The sequence below is a fragment of the Podarcis filfolensis genome, assembly GCF_964270895.1.
Source record: "Podarcis filfolensis genome assembly, chromosome: 10".
Classification (NCBI taxonomy): Eukaryota; Metazoa; Chordata; class Lepidosauria; order Squamata; family Lacertidae; genus Podarcis; species Podarcis filfolensis.
The window spans coordinates 46,083,083-46,110,923 of NC_139612.1; the positions used below are offsets into that span (position 1 = coordinate 46,083,083).

General features: G+C 46.2%; 1 protein-coding gene across 4 annotated transcripts in view; it reads left to right on the top strand.

The window, feature by feature from the left end:
* The first annotated feature begins 1,990 nt into the window (after window positions 1-1,990).
* The window catches only part of PDGFB (platelet derived growth factor subunit B), a 45,422-nt gene continuing 19,571 nt past the window's right edge, over window positions 1,991-27,841 (top strand). The window contains exons 1-2 of one of the 4 annotated variants that reach the window (XM_083573906.1): window positions 1,991-2,382; window positions 14,239-15,264. In XM_083573906.1, the coding sequence (XP_083430032.1) occupies window positions 15,175-15,264 (90 nt within the window). In that variant the 5' untranslated portion in view covers window positions 1,991-2,382; window positions 14,239-15,174. The remainder of the gene's footprint in view (window positions 2,383-14,238; window positions 15,265-27,841) is intronic. The other 3 variants (XM_083573904.1, XM_083573905.1, XM_083573907.1) reach the window with 3 other exon arrangements.

A 27,841-nucleotide genomic window follows, 5' to 3' on the forward strand; every position in this document is an offset into this window, starting at 1 on the left:
TGTATTGCATGAGCATGGGCTGCACCTGTGTAGCACTCAATAAGCTGGTGCAGAGGGATTTGTGGGTATCATTCCAGCTTCAGGATTCGTAGGCAGGACTAAATCCTAAGAAGTCAATAGCCATTCTCCACTCCTACCCCCTGCCCTATGCTATTATACAGAGCAGTGACAATATTGGGCTAACTGCATGCAGAGCCACTCTCCCAAAATGACCTTATCAAAGTATGAGGACTTTAATGCCAGGATGGTAAAAGACATGGCTCGCCAATACAGAGTATATGGCCAAGCATAATTTCAGCATATCCCACCCTCCAGCTTATATGCAGCTATTATACCAACACTGGAGAATGCCCAGTGCAGTTCTTACCAGACTTCTCACTAAAGGAAACAGAGGTGAAATTACTGCAATGGTAGAAAGTGCTGAATCTGCCTCTGGCCTGACCCATACAAACTTGCAAACCATCTTTCTTGGTGGGTGAGCACCAGATTTTGCTCTTCTATCACACTGATTTGTTATGTTGCAGGAAGCGTGCTTCCCTCCCAGTTTTAAAATATGGGGAAGCATTCAAACAATCCCCAAGTGATTCCATACTGGTAAAGTTCAGCAAGAGCTGCACCACACCGTTCTGTGTAGCTCGGTTCAAACACTCTCAAACTGGGCTCTTCCTCTGCTGCCTGACACCCCACCCCCTGCTCCAGCCTCCCTCTTACCACAGGTTTACACATTATGTGGGATGCGGGTGACACTGTGGTCTACACCATTGAGCCTCTTGGGCTTGCTGATCAGAAGGTTGGCGGTTCAAATCCCCACGACTGGGTGAGCTCCTGTTGCTCTGTCCCAGCTCCTGCGGACCTAGCAGTTTGAAAGCACACCAGTGCAAGTAGATAAATAGGTACCGCTGCTGTGGGAAACAGTGTTTCCATGTGATCTCATTTCCGTCATGGTGTCCTGTTGCACCACAACCAGTTTAGTCATGCTGGCCACAGGATCCAGAAAGCTGTCTGTGGCAAATGCTGACTCCCTCGACCTGAAAAGCGAGATGAGCACCGCACCCCATAGTCACCTTTGACTGGACTTAACCATCCAGGGGTCCTTTACCTTTTACCTTACACATTATGACCACCATATGAAAATCACATGAAATGCTCTATGTAGCAAGCTGTTGATGTGCAATGGCTCATTACATGAATTAGATGATTTCCCCCGTGGCCCAATGTTTGCTCATAACAAGATGCTGAAAACCACCCAGTCTGATGTAGATGAATGGCTCACCTGATGGCCAGTCCCCCTGCTGATATATTTGAAACTACCTTGGTTTAATGGCGGCAGTGATGATGTATAAAACTGGCCCTAAATGATTCAACGCTGGCCCCCAGTACGTGGCGAGAGCTAAAAGTGAAAGGAGCAAGATCAATCATGTTGCGACACTTGAAGCACTAAAAGGCTTGTTACAGCATAAGCTACATGTGGTGTGGTGTGGCATGGGATGTGCAATCTGAGAGTGCTTCAGCCTGCAGAAGTGCACACGAAGGCAGTGCAAAGCCTTCGTGGACCAGAGGCCGTACATGGTGCCAGTGTGGTATAGTGGTTAAGAGCAGAGCCTCGTAATCTGGGGAACCGGGTTCGCGTCTCCGCTCTTCCACATGCAGCTGCTGGGTGACCTTGGCCTAGTCACACTTCTCTGAAGTCTCTCAGCCCCACTCACCTCACAGGGTGTTTGTTGTGGGGGAGGAAGGGAAAGGAGAATGTTAGCCGCTTTGAGACTCCTTCGGGTAGTGATAAAGTGTGATATCAAATCCAAACTCCTTCTTCTTCTGACATCCCCCTGCCCCCTGCAGAACAGAAACAAAGAACGCAGTGCTGGCTAAGTGAGGCCCATGAACGATCCTGGGCCCCCAGCAAATGCACAGCCCTCCCTTGCCAGCCGGTGGTGAAAACCCTGAAGAACCCCCTGAAAAGTGTGGGGGGGGGGGAGAAGAACCCTGGAAAGTGACCCCATCAGATGTCATATGCAAACTGGTGCCTGGTCAAAAATCAGCTTGGGGGGAGGCAGCCTGTTAGTTCCCTTTTACCTGAGTATTTACCTGAGTGCTTGGCGATTTCCAAAATTCAAGAGCAATTTATTTCCCCCCCCCCTTCCTTAGATCTGAGATGCAAGACAGGCCTGGAGTGAAGTGGGGTTCGCTACGTGCAAGGATGGATGGATGGATGGTGGTGGGAATGCAACGGGCTTTTGATTTTCACATCTCTTTATTTTACCTCATGAGTCATGTCATCATGTTCTCAGGCGCTGAGTAACTGCCGGGTCTATTTTTACTCTTGTTCAGCAGGCTTCCTTTCCTCAGCGGCTGCTGCGTGAAGAGGTGAAGGACAGGAGAATGGTGAGTTGGGGGAAACGGGCGGGTTATAAGAGATGGGGTTGGGTGATGGGTGGAAAGGGGGGGGGAGAGCTGAAGGTGTTTCCCACCCTCCTCAAATTAGGGAGGGAAATATGTTTATTATCCCCAAAGAACAGGGTGTGATGTGTTATATATCATAAATAGACATATATATTGTTATATTGGTGGTAGCATGAAAGAGGGTAGGGGGAGATATTCCTTTTCCAGTGCTATTTGGTACTTTGGAAAAATAAAGAAGGGAAAACAGGACATCCCCCCCATCAAAACAGGAAAGAGGTGATGGAGGGGGGAGAAGGGGGGTGTACCCATCATCAAATGCAGGAAAAGAGTTCCATAATGTCCTGAAGCCAGAGAGAGAGAGAAATGAATGGAGTGATGTGCATGTGTGTCTTCGTACAGGGGAAGGGTTTTTAATCCCCAGCTCATAAAAATACACAGGCATCAGCGCACATCAGCTCACCCCACACCCCTCCAGTGACAGCCTTAATTTCCCCTATGCTTTCACTTAGGAAGGAGACTTACGAAGCAATCCTGCGTTCCAGTTTTGTCGAAGGGGGGTGGGGAAATACGTTACTGTTTTGCCCGTGGAATGACCGCCATCTCCTATGCATGCTCAGCTTGGAAAAGAAGGGGAAAACGCACCACTAACCCCCCCCAAGGGCACAGAAAGAGCAGGCACCCCCACCTTGAAACACCGCCAAAGCCCGCCATCAGGGCAAGGGGACACACCCCCTGCACGCCATGGCATCACAAAACAATGCCCCCACTGTCACCTCCATAATGATCTTCATAATGACCAATTGGGTTGAAACGCATGTGTCTTCAACACATTTTGTTATCTGTTGTCATATAATTATTTTGGTCAGGCCTTGATTCAAATAACAAGTCAATTTTTTGTTGCATTATCTTTGTAATTTGATCTATTTTGATCTGTTTTGACCACATTTCTATTTTTGCTTTGGATTAAAGTTGTACTTTATTTTCCTATAATATTTAGAAGTGTTGTTTTTTTTTAAAAAAGAAACTTCAAAAAAATCCTACCCGATTTAATTTTGGAGTCTGGCTTTGCAGGTTGGGGTCAACATAACCTGTTTTGATCATTCTGCCAGAGTGATAGGCAAACCTACAGGCTTTATCTGTTGTGCTGGTGGCAGTTCTGTGGGAGTCACAGGGCTGCCACCTAACCTGATGTCCTGTCCCTCCCTCAGCTGGAATAACTCGAATATTATGTCCTTAGGTTGCAACCCTATACACACCTATCTGAAAGTCTCATTAGACTTAATAGGGCTACCCTCTGAGTAGCTATTCATAAGACTGCATGGTAAGGCAGAAGAGTCAAGTTGACCCATCATGGATCAGGTGCTCCTTAGAGAACTCTTCAGCCATCCAAGGGGTCTAGTAATCAAAGCTGCTAAAGAGTGCACCTTTTCATTACTTCCAATGCATTCCAATGATAAAGCAGGGATTCTCATCCACTTTAGTTACTGTATGCAACCAGAGGGTGGTATTTCTAGGTCAATAAATGCAGAGTTCGGAGGTGTGCCAACTCTGCTGGTGGCATGTCATGCACTCAGATCCTGCTTTTGGGCTTTCCATAGGCATCTGGTCAGCCACTGATAACAGGAAGCTGGGCTAGATAGGTCATTGGCCAGGGCTCTTCCCATGTTCTTCTGCAGCAAATCTCCACCTAGGTGGCATCTTGCTCAGTAGCTTTATAATCCTTTGATACCTGTAAAGACTGAGCTCAAAAGTCTTTTTTTATGCTTCCAGTTCCTAGAATTCAGCATAGTCTATTCAAATGCAAAGCACCCTTTAATTCTCTAATCCACTATGTCAACACACCCCTGCTTTATGCCTAAAATGCTGCCTTTGGGCTACAATTTCCCAAACACGGTCACCCTGGCCTAGGCTAATGGAGCAATCATTTCCATGAAAAATGGTTTGCCATGCATCATTTGGGTATAATTCTTGCAACAATCCTGCAATTCTTCATATGTTGCAAAGGGCTGAAGCTGCAAGAGATTGGCTTGCCTATACAGCCACCTAATGAGTTTATTACAGAGGGGAAATTCAAAGCAGCAGGATCTTCCTGATTTGTAGATCAGTCTCTTAGCCACTCTGCTATAATGGCACTCTATGAGCCATAGATGTGGAACTATAGGACTTGCTCCCAAAGCCACTGGAAGAACCCACCTAGATTAAGCCAAAGGCCTACCTAGTCTAAGGTTACCAGATTTTTTTCAAAGAATCCGGGGACACTTTTTTTAAAAAGAGAGAAAAAAGTTATTTTAAAAAAATATCAAGAAGTAATATCTTCTCTTCTGTGGTCTCCTCTGTTGTGTGGCTTTCCTCTGGGCCTGGCCTGCTCTCTTGGAGCGCTAGCTGCCATGGAGTAGGCTCAGGTTGGGCCTGGGCTCAGCCTCGTGTCCTTGCCCTCCCAGTCAGTGGCGTAGCGTGGGTTGTCGGCACCCGGGGCAAGGCAAGTAATTTGCACCCCCTAACCCGGGGATTTGCGCCCCCTAACCCGTGGATTTGCGCCCCCTAACCCTAACCCCCAGATGTTGCGCCCGGTGCGGCCGGCCCCCCCTGCACCCCCCACGCTACGCCACTGCTCCCAGTGCTTTCCTACCTCTCTTCCTCAGCGGCGGCAGCCGCGTGGCAAGGTCAGGGCTCCCCTCTTTTTTCTCCTTCCTCTTTCTCTCTGTTCCTTCTCCTTCTCCTCTCCTCCTTCTCCCTGTGTCGGCTCCGGGGTTTTCCTGGCCCTGGAGAGCTGCTGGGCAGTCGGCTGGGTGGCCAGGCGCTCTTGCTCCCGGCTCGATTTAGGTCACGGGGGTGTGTGTCAGCAGTTCCCCCAGTTGACGCTCCGGGCGTCCCCGGTTCCCCCTCGGCAGTGGAGGCGGCAGTCTCAGCAGCCCGTAGCCAGCCTGGTAGTGCAGTTGGCTCTGGCTGGCTTCAGGAGCTGCTCATTGCCATGGCACCCGCCATTTTGCCTCGCCAGAAGTCCCCATATGATGTGTCTTGTGCCGTTGAACCAATCACGCAACATTCATTCCCTACTAATAAATCCACAACACTTAAAATATAAATCCGGGGACATTAAATGAAATCTGGGGACATTCCAGGGACGGAATTTGTCTGGGGACAGATTTGTGAATCCAGGGACTGTCCCCGGAAAACGGGTACATCGGGTAACCATAACCTAGTCTAGCATCCTGTTTCACACAGTGTTCAAACCGCTGACCTCCAGTCCCTCTCTTGATGCCTTATGAGACATCAAGTAGCTCAAACAAAGCATGCAAGCCAAGTTCTATGGATTTCTTAAATTTTACTTTCTGGCAGAGGAGCTGTGGTTCTCTCCTAATTGAAAGGCAGAGGAAGCCACTGCAGCTTATGGTGCCATTAGCTTCAAAAAGAGGATTAGGCTTTAAAATGGATGGCTTTAAAAGAGAAGACAAATTCAAGGAGGATAAGGATATCAACAAGCCACACAATGGCTATGTTCTACCTCCACCTTCAGAGCCGGTATGTCTCTGAATCCCAGCTGCTGGGAATCCCAGCTAGGCAGTGTGCTGTTGTGCTCATGTCCTGCTTGCAGGTTTCCCATGGGCATCTGGTTGGCCACTGTAAGAAGAGGATGCAGTAGGACTGCATTCATAAGAACTGGCTTTATAGCAAAGTACTTAAAACAACCATTCATGCACAAGCAAGTCCCTCTTTCTCCACCTCATCTCTCAATCTGCAATACAGGGATGTAGTCCTCCATACGTTGTTGGACCCCAGCTCCCAGTAGCCCCAGTCAACAGGGCCAATGGCCTGGGGAGATGGGGTCATAGTCCAACAGCATCTAGAGAGCCCCAGGTTCCCTACCCCCATTGTAAGGATTACTGAGGAGGAGGAGAACAGTTTGGATTTGATATCCCGCTTTATCACTACCCTAAGGAGTCTCTTAAGCGGCTAACATTCTCCTTTCCCTTCCTCCCCCACAACAAACACTCTGTGAGGTGAGTGAGGCTGAGAGACTTCAGAGAAGTGTGACTAGCCCAAGGTCACCCAGCAGCTGCATGTGGAGGAGCGGGGACGCGAACCCGGTTCACCAGATTACGAGTCCACCGCTCTTAACCACTACACCACACTGGCTCTCAGTGTAATGTTTACTGAATGTAAAGCAGCACCATTAAAAACACACACACTAAATAAATGTTCTGTTCTGGCAGCAAACATGCTCTGCACACAAGTTCAAGCAGCTTGAAGTATTCACTTTTAGTTTGGAAAAAAGTAGATCAAAACAAGCATGCAAGAACATTTTAAGGTGTTAATGAAAACCAACCTTAGTTGGAGAATGATGATGGGGGAGAACCAGGCGAGTGTCCAGTAGTTTGGCGCCATTTCTCCTGGTTCAGTGAGGAGAATGTATGTGAGTAGGGAGGTCTGGGAACCTCCTTGCATAGCGTCTATCCATGTCATTTGCACACTTACTTAAGAACAACTCAAGCTGATGTTTTGGTCTCAATAACCCTGCAAAATAGGAGATAGTGAAAGGCACTGACCTGTCTAAGGACACCCAATGAGATGGCAGCTGAGCAAGGATTTGAACTTGGTCTTCCCATTCAAAGCCCAGCTCTGTGGCACTCTACAAGGTACCCTCCAAGAGAGCCACTACTAGACATTATCTGGCTGCCTCCCTCCCTCCACCTTGTCCAAATCTGGCCTGGAAACCTTCTAAAGATTTCTCAGGGAAAGACAATCCATTCTCTTCCCATGTTAAATAAATACAGTAGTTACTGAAATCCTTAAAAGCCTTTGAATATTATTTACTTCTGGCCTCATCCAGTGCTATAGGTGGATAGTCTTGTTTCCAAACATCCTTTTCCTCATTGTCTGAAAAATCAGCTTCTCTACAGCCATGCTTCTAAAAATTCCTCTCAGCATCATCCACGTGTAAATAAATAACCTTCTTCCCATCTCAGCTCCCACGTAATTAAACCGGATTTGGAGAAGACAGTGTGCCAAGGGCTCAAAAATGTAACCTGAGATTTCCTATATTCTTGTGTCACAAGTGCCACTTTTAAATTTGTCCTGGACTCTACACATGCTCCATGTGATACATAGATAAAAGGAACTTCAGAGGACGTCCCACCACAGAACATACTTTTTCCTTAGGGATAAGACTGGTGCGGAGCCTGAGGGCCTCCATGTGTTGTTGGACTTCAGCCCCCAACAGCTCTAGTTAGCATGATCATTGGCCAGGGATGATAGGAGTTGTAGTTCAACCAAGTATGGAGGGATACAAGTTCCCTAACCCCAGGATAAGGAGATGGCCAATTGTGAACTAATGATAGTTGAAAAAACATGCCTAGATGATCCAAGGGTGTATGGGTGTTGGGGAGGGGTAGTACATCTGGTGGGGGACATACATCATTATTCTTTTGGGGTAGTTTGTCCACCTTTGGTCCCCAGCATGCACTCAGTTCTCACCTGTGGCTCTTAGAAACGGCTTCGTCTGGCCAGCTAAATGAGGTGATGGTAGTGGATGGGTCTCAACCCCTCGGTGAGTTAGGGACTTCCCCCATGTGCAAAAACAGGATTGGGGGTTAGGAGGTTTCTGCACAAGCTGTAGAGGGAAGTGAGGGGCAGATGGGGCAGTCTCCTTCTAGAAGAAGGAAGACTCTGGTCCTTAACCTCAGCTGCCTTGCAGGATATCTTTGGGAGAAGAAAAGACTAAGGAGTAAACCTTACACAAATCCAGAGTGGAGTCCCTAAGACTGTTGGATGGCGCCTTGTACGCCTCCTTCCAGCAACTGCTACAAGCCAAGCTGGTGCCAAATGTATTGCTCTGCTTTCTTTTGGACCACATCAGTGAGGCCGAAAGGGGGTCTTGTCGTCTGAGCAGCCCAGGACCTCTATACCACACACTGCCCAGGCTTGCGACCCAGAGAGGTCACTTCAGTGCTGCTAACACAGTGGTTTGGTTTCACTCTCAGAAGCGCACTCCATTGTCTCTCAAGACAGACGGATGCCAACAGTTGATGATCCAACAGCACAAAGCTATGCATACCTAGTAAGTCCCACTAAATTCAACAGGGTTTACTCAGTGGCAAGTGCACATGGAGCTGCAGCCTAAAGGAACAGTAAAGGTATAGGTAAATGACCCCTAGATGGTTAGGTCCAGTCAAAGGGGCCCTAGTCTAAAATGGTAGGGTTATTAGCACCTGTTACAGTACAAGTAATGTAGCCACTATGATAATTGATTTGGCCCAGAAACTTACCAAATGAACAAAATATACCAATTGTACATACATGTGAAAGGCATATTGCCTTGACTTTCAGCTACATGCGTCATTAGCACATATTAATAAGGGTTAGGCTCTTTAGGCAGTGCTCCCACTGATTTCAATGGAACGTCCAAGCAATCACACAGTGGATTATTAAAATATACACAATATCAGTGCTATTTTTCGGGGGGTACGCAGGGGTACTCATACCCCTAAACAATTGGTGAATCTTTGTACTTTTGTCCATTTACTGTATTTATTTTTCCCATTTTGAACTATAAAATGGTGATTTGAGTCAAAATGAGAGTACCCCTAAACATTTTTTTAGGGGGGGAAAAGCACTGCACAATATACTACTTTTCCTTCAGAATGCTCAAAGCAGTATAATAATAATAATAAATAAATAATCTATAATAAAAACACCCAAGTCCACAGGTTTATTTTTCAAAGTCCATATAAAAAGAATTGGCATGTACACTCATTTTTACATTCCTCAAAACTGTAATTTAATTTTATCATCCCTTTTCTGTAAAATATATAATGAACACTGCTTACAGAAAACCAGCCAGTAAACATGTAATAAAACAGTACAATACAAACAGCATTACTAAAATCTCCAAAAAGAAAACACCTACCATAGTTGCTCGCACAGGCGTTCAAATTTAATGTTTCTTCTCATCTCTAATATGTAAAGTATGTTTCAGATCCAGAGACCCTGTTATACTAGTGTTAAAAGATACATAAAAGCTTCTTCAAACTATCAGTATTTTGCTGGAGGGATTCAAGCATGTATTCAAAATTTAAGTTTCCACATTTAAAGTGGATTAAGGTGCTCCATTTCCCTAGTGAAACAAAACCACTTTAAAAAAAACAAACAAACCACAGGCTTTTTGAGTTTTGGAAAATAATGGGGAAATGAATTGAAAAGTGTGGGGTGAATGAATACAGTGGTACCCTGGTTCCCGAAGGGCTTAGTTGTCGAATAAATCGGCTCCCAAATTCCGCAAACCCAGAAGCAAGTGTTCCGGTTTGCGAAAGTTTTTCAGAAGCCGAATGTCTAACACGGCTTCAGATTGAGTGCAGGAAGCTCCTGCGGCCAATCGGAAGTCGTGCCTTGGTTTTTGAATGGTTTCGGGAGTCGAACAGACTCCCAGAACGGATTAAATTCGAGAACCAAGGTACCACTGCAATGGTAAGTGACAAGCAGATCAGGATACCTATGTCAGAGGCAATATCTGATGGGTAGAGTACTGTTGTACTCATGCCCAGCTTGCAGACTGCCCACAGGCATTTGGTTGGCCACTGTGAGAACAGGATGCTGGACTAGAGGGGCCAGTGGCCTGACCCAGCAGGCTCTTCTTGTGTTCTTACAGAAGAATGCTCATTGTCGTAAACCTGGTTTACAAACAAATCAGAACAAATGCTCAGTGAAGACTGGATATAATATAACTGGCTATAATGCAAAATTTGGTGAGAGATATACATGTTTTGTAAATCATTGCCACATGAATTTGGGATATAACCGGCTTCAGAGACATTTATTTTGGCAATTAATTATTTATGTAAATTCTATGGATTATGATTTATTTGGAAAATAAAATATAATGATGATCTTAAAAAAACATAGACCAGACATAACCTAACTTGCACATAAGCCTTCTGCAAGCATATTGGGATGAATGCTGAACAAACAGGCCGTCTAGAGGGGCCTGGAGGGCTGCAGTCTGTGTAATTTGGCCTTCAGAACTTGTTAGGGAAGTATGCTAAGGACTGCAGCTAATGATTCCCTAGCAATCCTCCTCTCCCAAGTTGGGTTAACTTGTCAGAAGGTGACAATGAGCAGGACAGAATGATAGAATCAAGAGCTGGATGGTTTTATCCCACAAGAGGACTTGGTGGATTAGGTACCTCTTCAAGAACCCAGCTGGGGGATCTTAATGACAGCAGGGTTAAGACTTATCAAGGCCTTGGAGAGCCACAGCTAGTCAGAATAGGCAGCAATGGGCTGGACAAACCAATGGTCTGACTCCATGAAAGTTGGCTTCATGTGTTCAAGGAAAAAGCACTCATTAACCCTTACCCCTCTAGCCTTTCCCAAGCATCTAAGAACACAAGAAGAGCCTGCTGATCAGGGCAATGGCCCATCTAGTCCAGTGGGGAACCAGCAAGCAAGATTTAGGCTCAAGAGCCCTCTTCCTGCCTGTGGTTTCCCACAACTGGTATTCAGTAGCATTGCTGCCTCCAACTGTGGAGGCAGAACATAGCCTTGAAGGCTAGTAGCCATAAATAGCCCTCTCCTCCATGAATTTGGCCAACCCTCTTTTAAGTCCATCTAGGGTAGTGGCCATCACTGTCTCCTGTCACTTCTGCATTTTCTTGTGACATAGTTCTCCAGCACGACTAGGAACACAGGAAGCGACCTTGCACTGAGTCACATCATTGGACCATTGAGCCGAGCATTTCTCTACATCGGCTGGCAGTAGTTCTCCAGGGTTTCAGGCAGGAGTCTCTCTAGGTCTCCCTGGGTATTGAACCTGGGACCTTCTTCATGCAACAGCAAGTGCTGCACTGCTGAGCCATGGCTCTGTTAGATAATCCATATAAAAGAGGGCCTGGGGATGCATGTATCCAGTTCAGCTACGCATGGTAATGTAAATCTTTGAATCCTGAGGCTGTACTGGATTACGTGGAATCACAATGGAGCCTTTAAGGAAATGAATGGCTAAGCCAGTCTGCCAGACAATGGCAGAGCCTCAGGGGATGCCTTGATGGGTCTTGGGGCACCACACAGATAGCAGACTCAATGTTCTGACTGTAATGAAATTCTGGTCTTGGTGGTTGAGTGCCTGTCACAGCTGATACAGAGGCAGGCTGTCAGCTTTAGCATGAGATGTCTGTGCTCTGCTTAATTTTTGCACTGTAAAGTATTTCTAAATCCCAGAGGTATAAAGCTGAAATTAGACCATGCTCTATAATCCAACATGTGTCTGACTATATCTCTGTGACAGAAAAAGAGAATGAGGTAGCTGTGTCATTCTATAACATGTGTGAGCTGTCTGGATAGGGTACGTGTGGGCTTTTCTGGCTAAGAGGATGTTGGTACATCTATATAGCTTTATGGTGCTTTTATTTAAAACAGAACTGAGGAGGCACTCTTGGACTAACCCCCCCCCCCACAACCCTCCCTGCAACCACCACATAACCCATTTCCTCCCAGCAAAAAATACTTCCTTGTTGAATCCTTGATTACATCAACCCCAACAGGGGTGAAGAAATGATAACAGTGAAATGACTCAAGGGACAAAGGGAAGTGTGGGAGCAACCCCTACGCTTACAGTGAGGTTTCCTCAAAGCAAGGGCAGCTGTAATCATGACCCCTTGTCTCCTGCACCTGTGTCAAGATAGCATCTTACCCAACTTTTTCTGCAAAAAAGCACTCAAACACTAAGGCTGTGCACACACTCCTGATTACTCTGCACCCAGTGCGCTCCAGTTGCTGGTTTCTGAAGCCATGTGCACAGACTTGAGCCCCAATCCACATCAATCCTGTAGTGTCTTGAGAAATACTGCTTTCTGATGCACACCCCCCCCAGCTTTGATTCAGTTTGAAAACATAAGCCATTTGTAGACATCCACACACCCCCTCTACTCACTGGTGTGCACAGACAGCGACTTGGAAACTCATCCAGTCGTACTGTTCCATATGATGATGTGGAAATGTGATTTGAAGCACGGAGGGCAGGGGTAATGACTTCACTGTGTTTTGAGCCAGTAATGTGTACACAACTCAACACCAGGGCAAAGGATCACCCCAAAGAGCCACAAGGTGGCTTTACATCAGGAATGGAGAACTTGTGGCCAGGAGTGAGGGGTGTTGTGGTCAAACATCTGGAGCACCACAGGTTCCCCATCACTCAGTCTCATGGGCCATTTGTGCAAAGCCTAGAAAACTTCTGCAAGGCAAGGCATGTTAAAGACTCAAGAGGTGGTCCTTAGAAGGGGGGGAATGGCAGGGCAAGGAATGATTCTGCTTTAAAAGAGAAATGAAGTGGCTGGCAGCAACCACCACAGATGCATGCGGCTTCCAACTGATCCCCTGCAGCACTGACATTGTGCCCCTCCCCAGCTGCGAGATGCTTTGTGTCTTTGTGTCTATGCATGCACAACATAGTGCATATTCCACATATGGGACGTGCACTAGACCACCCCTGAAATGGCAATAACCTGCAGGAAACCCCTGGCTCAGTCAGAAGCTATGTGATTGCATTTGCTCAAGTGTGCTGAGTTGGGGGTGGCTGAACATGCAGAAAGTGTTCAGACTAGTGCATCTGACTGTGGGTGATCTACATCTGATTTCGCCACCGTATATTCCTCTTCTGTCTCTCCAATGTCCTTACTCTCCTTGACCTTAATCAGCCTTTGACTTTCCCACTCTGAATTCCTACCTTGACCATCTAATATACAGTAGTCATTATACTGTAATCATCAAAGTTATGTGTAGATGAGGTCTGCTCTGAAAACAGTTGGTTTCAAACAGGTGTCATAAAATAGCCATCACCACTCTAGGTCTCGCATGCGCACGTCTGGGTGGAAAAATCTAGACGAGCACTTTAGGCAACCTGTTGGGGGCTGCATTTCCTTGTGGGGTCATCTCTTGGTGGAAAGAACCAGACCTGCCCCATAATCTCGTTCTTGTGTGCTCACAAATACCATCACTTCAGCCTTTCCTGTGGGCAAGGATTCTAAACAGTAGGGCTAGGAAAGACCTTTGCTTGAGAAGCAACTGCCAATCAGAGCACAGAATGCTCAGCTAGATGGACCAATGGTCTGACTCAGTAAAAAGGAAACTTCATTTGCCTGAGACGCAGGATTAGCAGAGCAGGGTCTTGAAGCTTTGCCAAATGGGGTATAGATTTAAAGAGATGTGACTGGTACGACTTTTCTATACATGGATGCACAACTGGAGTAGAGAAAATATAACGATAAACATGCCCTGGTTTAAGTGGGGGAAATGGTGTTATTATTTCAAAAGAAAATGATGACTCTGTCTTGCTCTCACCTATTAACTAATTGCCCCTACTTCCCTCAGCAAATATCTGCTGGCTCAACTTTCCAAAGCTTGGATGTTTATTACATTGTGGAAATTACTATGCAACAAACTGCCTTCCAGCACTGAAAGTAATGCCAAGTGCCAACCTTTGCAGAGATCTTGTTGTAACAACTTTTAAAGATTTCTTTGGCTCTCTTCTCCATTAGTATGCAGATCAAAGATATTAAAAATTCTCTCTTCCTTCAGAACCACTGAGGTGGCAGGGCTGAAAGAACACAAATTAATCTTGTCTTTTTTTTAAAAGTAGGAGCTTCAAGAGAGAATACTAGGTGCCAAGAGCATTTAACACAACCATGTTCTGATGAGAGCTACCCACCCTCTCTTAATCACAATTTTCCCAGGTCAGATTCACCTCTTTGAAAACAACGGTGTTCTACATTTGCTGTGTTTGTTATTGAAGATCTTTTAAAAATCTGGAGTGCTGAATTTCCACACCCCTCTCTCTTTGATTCACAGCCAAGAGAGGAGTTCCTGCAAGACCCGTCTCCACCCCTTTCTTGCTCTTCTCTTATAAAAGAAGGAACAACTGAACTGCTAGCACCTTATTTTCTCACAGGCTAAAATCCAGATTCATGCTAGCTCTCTCCCTGGTGCTGTCTCTCCTCCCACCAGAGCTTACCTTTTTCTTTCTTGCTGCAACAAGAATACAAGAGATCAGCAGCAGCAATTCCAGTCTGGAGACTTAGCAAGACTTAACACACACAGAGGCTGCTTCTCCAGAGCTATTTCTTCACCTGTCTGCAAACATAACAACTCAAGCCTCAAACTCTCACCAGACCAAAGCTACCAATGCTCTTTGGAAAGAAGCCTCCAGCAGAAATTTAACAGCGAAGAGGAGATTCAAACCGAAGGGAGCGGGAACTGTTTCAAGAAGTCAAACAAGAAAGAATGAGGGAAGTTTTTAACCTTTCGAAGCTTAAAAGATTTTGAAGGAATACTGCAAATAATTTTGCTTTTGCCAGCAGACACTTTTGTCCTTAAAAGAAGACCCTGATTTCATGCGGACTGCTAAATCAAGGGAAATGTTGAGAGACTTCTTGTAGAAAAATTACGGGGTATGCAAGAGACCAACTCTGGAAGCGCAAGTTTTGATGGGGACATTTCCCCCCATTTTATTCCTTCTACGTTCATACCTATGCTTTCTCTCCCCTAAGGAGGAGGCAGAAAGGTAACCAGTAATTATTTTTTTCCTCAGAGGCTTTCAGAGATATCTTACCTAAGTAAGAGTGCATGTTATTTTTTTGGAGAACAAACGTTTGCACAGGAGAAATGAGAAAGCGCAAGACCCCCTGTGTATGATACCACAGACTGTATCCCTTTCTCACCTCTGTGCCTGAACTCTAGGAACCTTATTTCTTTTCTTTTCTTAAAAAATAACCCACCTCTCCTTCAATGTGTCTGGAACTTCTGGGAATTGGAGTCGGCATGAATTTCGGAGTGCTCTTCGTGTGTTTCTGCTACCTGCCACTCGTCAGCAGCGAGGTGAGTAATTTATTGTATTTCCTTAAGAAATGAGAAAGGAACACCTACCTGGTGAACTTCAGACTTGTGATAAGTGTGTGAAAGCAAATGAGGGAGAACACTCTGCATAGGTGATTATCAGCAATGTATGTGTACAAAAGTGTTTAACGCATGGAGGGGTTCCCCCCCCCTCCAAATCAAGGAAACTAACTTCCTTTTACTTGAAAGAAAGCCTCATTGGAAGAAATCCTATTTGCTAAGAAATACATTGTTGAAAGCAATGTTTAGGATTACAGCATTGCAGCACAATCCTATGCCTGTTTACCTGAAAGTTCCCACAAATTCAGTTTGATATATGCCTCAGCAGATGTGAATTAAATTGCAGCCTTAATCTAATCAGTAGACAAACAGAAAGTGTATTATTGAAGGAGGCTTGTGGGTTTCATTCCATGCAAACTTTTAATTACTTGAGCAACCTGCTTGAAAAGCTAACTTGCTCTTCACTGCCTTCCCTCTGGTGTTTAGGTATTGTAGAGCCCTGATTATGCAGACCAAATCTTCAGATTATCCCGTTCATTCTATGTCCCAACACTGATATTACCATGTAAGATAACACACATCTATAAATACTTATCATCGTTCCAATGTTTTGATAGTCCCTCCAATAGTTTTAGGGAGTAAGAGCTCTTATTTGCAGTGCACTGTACCAGCCCCTCTGCCTTGGTGGCTCATGAATTGGCATCTTAGGGATTTTTACAGGCTCCTCAAAGGTAAAGCAGCTCTTCCACAAAGAAACCATATCAGATTGCCCCAGAGGATCAGTGAGATAGGCCTTTGATGAAATTAGGCATTTCTACCTGGGAATTCTGCCCAGGTACCTGCTGCTGCAGTGAGGGTGGGAAAGTCTCTGGTAGTTTATAGGAGTCTGCAGAATATTATCATACTGCCTGGGGGAGTCAGACTTTATTGGAAAGCGCAGAGAATTTCTCTCCCAGGATAAGAGGTCAGACCAAAGGGAGTTGGATATTGCAGTTTTGGCTGGCAGCTGAATTCCAACTGGGGTTTACTAGCGGAGGGCACAGTTTTCCAGCTGTTCCAAGTTGGAAACTGCCTCAGGAGGGATCCTGTATCAGTTCCAAAGAAATGCCCAAGAGGAAAGAGAGGGAATGCAGAGACTTGAGCTAGGGAGCGGTTCTTAAAGGGCCAGTGCTGCTTTAGTTCATTTTCACTTTGAAGAGACGCCTACCAGATCTACATTCCATGCATTGGACACTGCAGAACAAACACCAGCTTTACACCAGGTGGGACCCCAAGTCCTTTGTTTTGAGGGCCACCACCTGGAGGTGGTGTATGGCTCATTTAGCACTGGTTAGTTATCTCTCACAACCCGGACAGCTCAAGAGAGAAAAGGGCTTCGATTTTCTCAACAGTTTCACACTCCGGGATAAATGGCAAAGTGAGGTTTCCGGTTGTGAATACGAAAGAATCCGGCGCGGTAAAATATTCCAGGTTAATTAATGCAGGGCACAAGGCTGTTGCGCTCGTTAGTCAACCTACCGAGGTAACTTAAGGTCCTTGTTTAAGCGAGCATGTGCAGAGTAATATATCCAGAGGGGTCTGGAAACACGCAGCAGGTTGTTAGGGGAATGCATCGCTTGCCGGGAGGCAGGACTGCTTCGATCTGGAGCCAGAGAAGGAAACAGCAGGAACTCGGAGCAGGGGGCGTCCTAATCCTGCAGTCATGTTATTTGCAGAGGTAGCCGGAGCATGGCACAGGCAAGCATCAGCAAACTCGACGCGGTTCCACGCCGCCCTTTCCAAATAGGAAGCAGGAAAGTGGGGGGGGGGGGTGTTGTCCAAGGGGTTAGGGGGTCATACCAGGGATTAATTTGTGCCACGGCTCACCAGCCGAGGAAGGCAGCGCCTGAGAGCTTCCAAAAGAAACACACACACCAGAAAACAAAAGCAGCTCTGAGCATGGGCAGAGTTGCCTTCCCCCCTAAGCCACCCCGGCGCGCCTCTTCGTTTCAGGGCTGCAGCCTCGACTTCCCACCCCAGATGGGCTTGGCTTATCAGCGCCGCTCATTTTATATTTTAAGTAAATAACATTAAGTGCCTGCTCCTCTGGAGGTGGGGGGGGGAGGAGTGTGGCGTTTGGGAGCCAAGGCTTGGGAAGCAGCCAAGCCTCAGGTTGTTGTGCCCACAAACCTGCGCGAAGAATTCTCCTTTTGTTCTCTCTGGGAGAGCGCGCGAGGGAGGGAGGGAGGAGGAGGAGGAGGAGGCGCGTCACGCGCTCCCCCCCCCCGCCGTCCGGGCCTGCCAATCCCGCCCCGAGGGGGTGGCGAGAAGCAGGGGGATCAGGAGCGCGCCCGCCCCCCCTCCCCGGGCGCAGCGCCCGCCGGCAGCTCACCTTTGTCTGAGGAGGGCGGCGCGCGCCCCGCTCCTGCTACGCCAGGCTCCTTCTCGCTTTCCCGACCCAAAGCAACACGCCGGCGGGAGGGGAAGGGCTTTCCCTGCACGGGGAGGTCTTCGCAAGGCAACGGTAGCCGGGGCGGCCCGTGTGTCCTGCACGCTCCTTGCTCTCCCGCTGTCCTCGGCTCGAAGGCGTTTTGTTGCCTGAGGCCAATGGGGCTGGTGCTATCCTGAGTCCAGCTAGGCCTTTTTTTGCACAGACCTCACAGGAGCGCAGTGCTGACCTTTGGAGGTGCAGAGTTTTATACATTTTGGTTTTCTATTTCGACATCTCCCTGTGACATTGCAATTAGCATTTTCGGGGGTGTTTACGTGTGGAAGTGGTAAGACTTGCCCAGGGTGCAAAATTGGCGCTGGCAATTGCCTAAGGTGGCACAGCAAATAGTGACATAAATAGGCACCCAAATTATACTCAAGAAGGGGAAATGCCCCAACAGCATTTCTTAGGAGAAAGCAAGCAAGCAAGCAAGCAATAATAACTAAGAATTTGCTGCCTTTTCATGACAGGGAACAGGTAGAGTCCTCTGTGCAATGGTAGGGGTGAGCCTGCCTCTCCTTGCTCTCCTGCTGCTTGTGGGTGTTTTCATTTTTTCTTTGCAGGCCCATCTGGGTGGTTTTTAGTTCTTTCCCTACCCCACCAAAGAAGCTCCAGCACTCCAACAGTGTCATGGAAGAAATTCAACTGGTGTAGCTTTTCTCAGCTTGAAAGTGCAGGGGTAGGAAAAGGTTCTACCTGGCAAGATGGTTTTGCCTTTGGTGCACCTGCAAAAATAAATGGAGGCCAGTACTGGAGAGAGTTGGGTTTGGATTTGAGAAGGTTTGAGCTCAAATTTGAGAAGGTCTAAGTTAAGTTCCCGTTGAGCCATGATGTTCTTTTAAGTGACCTTGGGCTAGTCAGTATTTATCCTCGTCACAAAGTAGCAGCAAGGGTGAACTCCATGTATCCTGGCTTGAACTCCAGTGAGGAAGGATGGTATATTAATAAGTCAATCTTCACACACCTACACAGTGCTTCAGCATTATTGCACTGGTATAGTTATACCTGTAACTCCAGGGAAGTATCCCTGCAATAAGAGTGGCTTCAAGTTTACAGCCCCAACCTACAGCATCTTTTTGTACACCCATCATAAACATTTGTTTAGTGCAGTATATTTTATTTTGTTGTAATTACATTTTTTAAAATGATATAATATACTACACCAAAATTGCAATTCTGACCACACTTAGAAAGGAGGAGCTCCATTGGGTTCCATGGAATAGGATTGGGTTTTAAGCTACCTTATTTTCTTCGTTAGAATGTTAGCTTTCCTTTGTATCCTACCGATGAAGAGACGATGTAATTTAGACAGTTCTATAGTACAGGCAACAACCAATTTATGCACCCGAACCTGGAAGTGACTTTAAAAATGGCCCTAAAAGAGTCCCCAAAGGGCACAAAAACAGCACATAGCAATCCCACCCCAGAAGCCCTTGCACCAATTGTTGAGACCTGGGGAGAGTTGGTGTTTCAGCAAGGAGGTTTGGAGGGAGCGATTGTGGTGAAATTTGGTGTCTGATAAGTGCTATTGGTTTTTTAAAGGGGTTTTCAAGGGTTTCTAGAAGTTTAGAGGGTGCTTGCAAGTTTCCCCCCATGGTGTTTCAAATATACCAATTTCACTTAAACGTGCGGTGCCTTGGAACGTAACTCCTGCATAAATGGAGAGTTGCCTTTATACTTTTTTTCTCAAACCATGCAGAGATCTGCTTCTCTGGCTTGGGGATAGTCTGCTGTAAACCAGGCTACTTCTTGCAGTCTACTTTCATCTCAGGTTATAGATATCAAAGTGCATGACATGTACATGTTGCATTATCAGTGAACTATGGTGGATATAAATTCTCCTTTAAAAAATGTGAGCTGAGGCCAGTTCCTATTGCATATATTCCAAAGAGTTCTGTATCTGAATACAAACATAATAAGTGCTATTCATTTATTTGCTTTATAGGTTGGTATCTAAGTAAAATGTCCAGGTTAGTTAATGGCAAGAGATAATTTGTCCCACTGTGGCTAAAGAGTAATGGGAAGAATAAACCTTTCAAATGTTGCCTTCCCTTTTTATGCCAATACATATACTACTATTGTTTACAATCACTGTGTGAACCATTCATTAAGCTTCATGGCTATTCCCGTCCTATTCAAGCAAACATGTATGAACTGACAAAACACCTGCAAGCGAACACCATGAATATATTGTCTTTAAGCATCCAAAAGTATGCAGGATGGTTAATGAAGGCAAGTAAAGGCACAGTCTCTGCCCCTGAGGAGCATACAGTTGTCATTGAAACATGGTATAGCAATGAATACACCAACAGAATGGGGTCTGCTATGGAGCAGAATAAGTCTTTGATACATCATCAGTACACCATTGACACTGTAAGCTTGCATAGTGTGATGCACACTCACTTCAAGGGTTCACCTAAATTAAGGCGAGACATGGATCTCTGAGCAACCCATAGACATGCCTGCAGGTAATCTTCAGGGAGAACACATTTGCTCAGACACACAAATTGTGGTCTCCTTTAGAGGAAGATGTGGGATATAAATTTAATAAAACAATTTGTACACAAGTCAGCTTCTTGGAGCAGAGATAGCCACAGTTGCTTCAATCATGTGACAAGAGCTCAAATATGTTCAGATCTGTTTCACATTATTTCCAAATGGACAATTTATATATACATGATCTAGGATTGGTTTGACCACCACCATATCTGAATGACTCAAAAGCTGTCCTCTAAATTAAACAAATGGCAGCCTTCCGCAACTTGGTGTCCTCTAAGTTATTGGACAATGACTCCCATTATCCCTGACCTTTGCCATGCTCTCTAGGGATTATGAGAACAGGAGTCCAACAAAATATGTAGGGCACCAGGTTAGCTCCATCTACAAGGTAAAGTTGGGTTGCTGCGTCATAGACTTACTTGGAGAAGTCCATGAAGTGAACTTGCACAGAACCAAGTGCATGCTGCAGGCCCCATTCCCTTGCTGTCCTCATCTGGAGCGTTACTATCACAGAACAACTTTACATTATTTCAGCTTCTCTGCATGTCCTGCAATCTACCACACTTCTTTTGCAAGCTATCCTGGGGCAGCACATTGGTTGTAGAGCCCCAACACGGCACCTCTCCTTTCCCAATGTAGCCCAATTCCCATCCATTCACTTACCAGCCAATTATTTCTGTGACACCTTAGCCACCCACATTCCCTACTTTTTTATTTGACTCAGTGCTCTGCAGGGAATAGTGGGGTAGAGAACATTTTTCAGCCTGAAGGCCACATTTTCTCATGGGCAACCTTCTCGGAGGTGCATGTCAGTGGTGGCTGTGGCAACAAATTATTATTTTTATTATTAGCCTGCCCATCTGCCTGGGCTGCCCCAGCCACTCTCGGCAGCTTCGAACATAATAAAAACAGTAAAATGTTGAACATTAAAAACTTCCCCATATAGAAATGACTTTGGAGAGTTGTGTAGTTGTTTATCTGTTTGCATTTGATGTGAGGGCATTGCCCGGGTTGGGTGCCACTACTGAGAAGGCCCTCTGCCTAGTTTCCTGTGACTCTTAGCTCTGTACAGTAGGCTACAATCCAGTCATGCAAAAGTCAGAGGTATCTGCATGTATAACTCCTCATCCAGGCAAGCAAGGGGCATGATTACAGTTCAAAGACACATTCCAGCCAAGCAAAAGAACTGGAGGAAGATGCAGTGAAAGGCTAGTGAAAGGTGTGGTCAAATAGCAAGGCCTGGAGGGCTGCAGTTGACCCCAGGCCTGAGGTTCCCCACTCCTGGTGTGCTGGGACTAGGTCTGTGCCAGCTCAGTGTTCAGTTTTGGATGCTTTCCTCCACTCCCTTGCACTGGGCTCAATAAATCCTAAGAACACACCCTGTTTTTGCATCTATGGCACAAACAGCAACTGACAATCCTGCAAAGATAGGAGGGGATGCAAAAATCTTTAGAATTTACCCAGTGACTCCTCAGTAGGAGTCTGGTGGGATAGATTCAAGTGAGGTAGTGGATGTGGGAAAGCCCATCTCTTTAAAACTCCCACCAAACTGATACAAATCCTCCTTCTTCATTAGAGTCAGCCTCCATGTGATGGAAAGGGAGTGAGTGGGTGTGAAGCCTTCCTTTCCCTAGCTGTCCCATTGTTATCCGGGCCATAAAGGGAAGCGGTTGGAGATGTGGGCTGCACTGCGGTTGTATATGTTGTATTTCTTCCCAAAGCAGTAAACATTTGTCTTTCCTTGATGGATCATGTAATCTAGGATTGAAAGGAAACGTGTCCCCGTGCCATTTGGCCCAATCCTACTTGGCGTACTCATCCCTCGGCACGTACAGGCACATGCTCGCACATACGCATTGTCACTTGGATCTGGGATTAGGTTGCAGAAATTCCATCCCCTGACAAGACATGTATCCCCTTGCAGAGGACAGCACCTGCCTGCTAGGAAATCCCTGTATGCTAGAGGAGCAGACAAAGTACCAGAGCAATTAAGAGTGTGAGAAGGTTGCTCAGATGAGGCGGCACCCGAAACAGCAAAGCAGAGTGTACGTGTGTCTTCCTCTGTCTTCCTCTCCATCAGCTGATGTGTGGGACTAGGAGAGAATGACGTTTCCAAGACTCACCAAAAGTGCATCATGCTGATGGGGGAAATCCCTCCAGTTTGCATTTATCTGGAGACCTGCCATTGTATGAAGGATAGCTGGGAGTAAAGGTCCTCTGGTCATCTTGGTTGGTGAGGACCGAGGGTTAAAATGTCAAAGGTGAACCAAGAGAGAAAGAAAATCCAAAGGGAAGAATTCTTATTTTACAAGGCCATCGTTAAAATGGCATTTCTCTCTTCATGAAGAACAGACTTCTTCAGAGAGAGGATTTCACTGACATATGAAAGGGAGATAGTTTGCCAGGTTCGCAGAGGTGACCACCCATTGCTGGGCGTGGCAACAGAAGGGTTAAAAGGCATTTTCCCCAAATGCGGAAGCCGTGGCCTTTGGGGGTTAAGTCATCTTGTGTATCTCTTGCTAGGTTCTGCTGGGACTCGTTGATGTTGCTCCATGCTGAGGAATGTCACGGTGCTTCCCCACCACCACCCCAAGCACAATTTTGAGAAATAACATCTTCAAAAAAAGTTAAAAAGCTGCTTTGCTCTTCCAGTCCTCCAGGTGTGCAGAATGCACCCCACCCTGGTATAGCACAGAGCTGCAGCAGTTAATCACTTGTAAGGCACAGGTTTCCAAAAGCTCGGCTGGGACCTTGTGGGTGGGCTGTCAGGTTGGCAAAAGTGAGGGTATCAACCTGGCATTGCCTGGATCACATTTTCCAGATTGTCAGTTTAGGGTTCCCCCTCCCACTCACTTCACGCTATCATTTTGTTTCCTATGAGGAAAGGAAATGTTTTGGCTTAAACAGAATCCACTCCTTTCCAAAATATAGCAGGAAGATATAGTAGCTCAAGGGACAGGTTGAACTACAAAGCTGGGAGCTTGGATCTGTTTAGAGGTGAACTAAACTGCCTTAAGGGAGGAGAGGAGCCCATGCCAAGAGGGCATGTATGGCTTTTGTCTCTCTTTCAGTTCCTTAATGAGGTGGGCCAGGAGGAGTTCCTTGAATTGCTCTTATTTCATGGAACAAAAGAAACAAACTGGGAGCAAGGGAAAGTGTTAGAGCTTTTCCCTGCAGTTTGCAAACCAGAAGGCGTCCTTTTCAATCTCATCTTCCATGAGACTGGCCTGACACTCTAGATACTCAGAATGACTTTTCAAATAAAACGGAACGCAGATATGCACTTGGTGTTCCTCTCTGAGCCTTGAGAAGTTCTTCCTTCTGCTACCACCCCCAGACTCCAGTTTCACAATCTTTGTTTCCTTGGGGCCATGATGTCAGGATGAAATATATTTCCGGCCGGAACCTCAGAATAACCACGAGGAACTACTGAGCTGTAATGGGGCTGCTATGGGGAACGTTGTAGAGTTGCATAGCTCATGCCTGCCTTTTTTCATGGGAACTTCCCAGGACTTTGCAGCACTCCCACATTCATATGGATTTGGCAAAAAGGTGTGGCTCCTAAGCCTTCCCTTGATCACAGTCTATTATATCATGCCTGCAGGGTACTAAACTGGCTGCCTGTTCCATTCCTACCTTCACAGACTTCATTATATATGGTCCATGACACTAAAAATGTCAGGGGGGGGGGAATGATTCTGTGCTGGCCCTACTGTTTGACAGAATGAAGCAGCTGCCTTGGGCAGCTGATTTCGGATGTCATGAAAAGGCAGCAAATTTAATGTATTATTGCTGTATTTTACTGCCAGGAAGGGAGATGCTTGGAAGATTTTCTGCCTTGAGTGCCAAAATATTTTGGGTGGCCTTGGGTACTAGTTACCTTGGGGGGGGGGGACTACTCTTAAGGCTAAAAGGCCAGTAGATGTTGTAGAACAGAAGTGGTTGAAATAATCCAAAGCTATGTGACTTTTTTAGAACTTGGGAAACCAAGATAATCTCTGATTATGATTTTAGATAGGACTGAATTGCACAGTTTAGTTGGCAACAAAGAGGGAAGGAAAATAGTCCAAATTTGGAACTTAGCTGCTAAGCAGTCCAAAAGCGCATGGCTCCAGAGTCCTCTTGAGAAACAGAGGGGAATATGCAATGTGTCCCCTGTGATTGGCAGTCATTGCAAACTTTTGGATTGACCTGGATAAGGATCAATACTAAGAGTCTGGCCTGCTGTAAGGGCTGGTCTTGCCATGAAGGAGCGTGAAGTGATCTACTTCTGGTAAGCACCATTGTCAAGGGTTGCAGAGGCAAGGCAACAGCTCAGTGGTACAGCATTTGTTTTGCATGCAGAAGGTCTAAGGTTCAATCCCAAACAGCTCCAGGTAAGACCAGGAAAAACACTTGAGATGCACTCCTAAAACTTCCTGTGCCACTGTTCTCTTGTGCTAGGTGAGGTGATGCAGGCAGCAGCAGCCACACGGTCGCTGAATTTAAGCAGGCTGATGAATGGTGCTTGCAATGGGAAAGCAGAATGGCAGGCATCAGGACAGGCAAGTGTCTCTGGCAGGCTTCAAGGGAAACAGATATGCTTTGGGAGGGGGCAGTGGATAGAAGATGTGGGTTGGTGAAAGTATAGGCAGCATAATCCTAGGCAGGCCCATGGTGGTTGTTTTTTAAGGGAAGGGTAGAGGCAGAAGAGCTGGGGTCCAGATCCAAAAGACCCAGTGCTCAGCCTCCCTGAGCCACCCGCTGACAACACCCCCAATGCAGACTTTATAATATTTTAAAGTCTGAATTTGGAATGTTGTTAGGGGGTGGCTTAGGGAGGCCAAGCACTGACGTGGAAGGGAGAGGGAGAAAGGAGAGATAGATGAAGGCGGGAACTGGTGTCCAAATGGTGCAGTAAGACTTTTCAAAGTGTTGCCTTCAGCATGGCTTGGGGGCATGTGGGCTTTGCTTCAGACAGCAGAATGGCTTGGACCAGCACTGCCTGATGCTCTAACCAGGGCAGCAGAACAGAAACCCTCTTTCAAGACTTCATCCCTGGCTCAAATGCTCAGATCAAGAAGTTTACTGCAGGAACTACCTTGGGTTGTAGAACACACGCTCCGCATCTGGTTCCTGGCATTGTCTTCCACCCAGCCCAGCCCTCACAAGCAAAGTCCATGAGCCGCTGTTGAAAAAGTGTGTGTGCGTGTGTGCTCTTGTACTGGCTGTGTGGCTGCTGCCTTGTGACTAGCGACCATAATAAGGCTGTGCCTGCCAGTACATACTGTCCACTGGGGAAACCGTAAGAAGGGAAGGCAAGGCAGACAAAGAGATATAAAAATCGCTGGGCTGGGAATTTGCAGCCTTGCAGCAATGCAAGGCCAGCCCTGAGGCACTTGATAGCCAGCCAGGCAAGAGTCTTCTTTGATCCACAGAGCAGTTAAAAGGAGATCATTAACCTGTTCTGGGCATATACCTTTCCAAAAGCAGAGAAGAAAGTAACTCCAGCTATCCTGATTGGCCCATGGACAGGCTCTGCCTCCTTGTTGCCATTCCACCTTTCTCCCAGCTAATTCACAGACTCATGTGCATGAGTGGATTGTTCATTGTTTGCACTGGGCACCTTTCCTTATCAGGCTTATGAATGTCTGCTTGTCTGTATGTATAATTGCCTGCCCACAGTGCCTCTTCTAAACTGGGCTCTGTGTCATCAGCTTACTGGGACAGTTTGAAATAAACCAGTTTCCTGTTGGTAAGTGTAGAAAGCAGTAAAAGAAGCACCTTAATTCACACGTGGAGCCCTTCTGTGCAGACGCACACTCTTGCAGCCCAATCCGAATCATGTTTACTGGGAGAGTACACCTGAGCTCAATGGTACTTTTTGCTAAACAAGTGTTCATAGAGCTTCAGCCTTCAGAACTGATCCAAAGAGAGAATAAAGAGTCTTTGTGGCCCAAGCCCCTCTGTGAGACAGAGGATAATGTACTTTACAAGCTGGGTGTGTTGACATGCTTTGGTCCTACTGATAACATCTCTGACAAGAAAAACTTGGCACCTAAACCCACCTCTCTGAACAGGGAGTGGAGCTCTAATTCATGTAATCAGTTCTTTTGCATGTTGGCCTCTCATGATCTTCTTTTGCAATTCCTCCAGTAGAGCTTTGATCCATAAACATCCATCCAATTTTCCTTCCTCCCCTGTTCTCACAGGAGCGTATTGCACTTCTCAGTAGCCCTTCAGCATTTGCTCATGTCTCGGAGGTTCCTGAGTTTAAAATAAAGTTCTATATTCCATGTATTAAGTATCAGGAAGCGCCAGAGTCATCCAAGTAATTGCTCTATTAAGTCACAACTGCTTTTCCTGGCAGGTGCAACACTTTCTATATGTTTCTGTTTATCTGTTTTCCCTGGTTAAGCACACCAATACAGTTCTTGGGGTATTGAGAGCAGGATATGCAGTATTTCACCATGATATCACTCATGCTATTTCCCCCAGCTACTGATTCCGGAGGGAGATGTGTGTTCTCTGGACATATCTGCCCCACTGCCAACTGGCTTAACAGTTATTCTCTTTTCCCTGGGGAATCTTAGGAACTGTGGGCTTTTCTGCAGGACCAGAGATTTCCTACAGAAAATTCTCAGTACCTTACTCCCTGGGTTCTTTTGTGGGATGCCAGGATGGTTTAACTTGCTCGTAAGTGAGGGCTGGCTCTTCATTGCCATGACCCACTTGCAGATATAGATAACACAAACAAACCCACAAATCTGCTGCAAATTGTCTGACTTACTAGCATAATCCAAAAAATATATACATGTTCATTATCTCCTCATCATTACAAAGCTTCCTAATCCTAGGGTCAAAATATCTCCTAAGTTGTTCAGGCGATGGTCGTCCGCCATAACCTTGTTTGTCAGCCTGCCATATACTTGTTGTTGTTGTTGTGTGTGTGTGGTGTCATTTTTCATGGTTGTGTGGGGATTTGATCCCTGATCTCCCAGGCCCTAGTTCAACACTCTGCTAGGTAAATAAAAGGTAAATGACCCTTGGACGGTTAAGTCCAGTCAAAGGCGACTATGGGGTGCGATGCTCATCTCGCTTTTCAGGCCGAGGGAGCCGGTGTTTGTCCACAGGCAGCTTTCTGTGTCATGTGGCCAGCATGACTAAACCGCTTCTGGTGCAATGGGACACTGCAGCAGAAACCAGAGCACATGGAAGCGTTGTTTACCTTCCCGCTGCAACAGTACCTATTTATCTACTTGCACTAGTCTGCTTTCGAACTGCTACACCACACTGGTCTTGATAGTATCTCAATAGTACTCATTGCTTTTTTAAAAAGTTCCCTTTTCTGGAGAGTCTGCTGTCACTGTTGACCAAACGACCCCTGATCCCACTGAAAAGAGGGAACCCCACCCCCTTCCAGCTAATGTGAAGCCCTTAACATACTTCTGTTGCACCTTAAAGCTGCAAAATAGTGCAGTCTGCATAACTCTGGTACATAAAAGAATATGCAGTCTCAAATGCTTGGCAATCCAACCTTGACTTGAATGTAGTCATAAGTTGTGTGTGTGCGCACGCGTGTGCACGCTTGTGTAGCATAGAAAAGTGTAA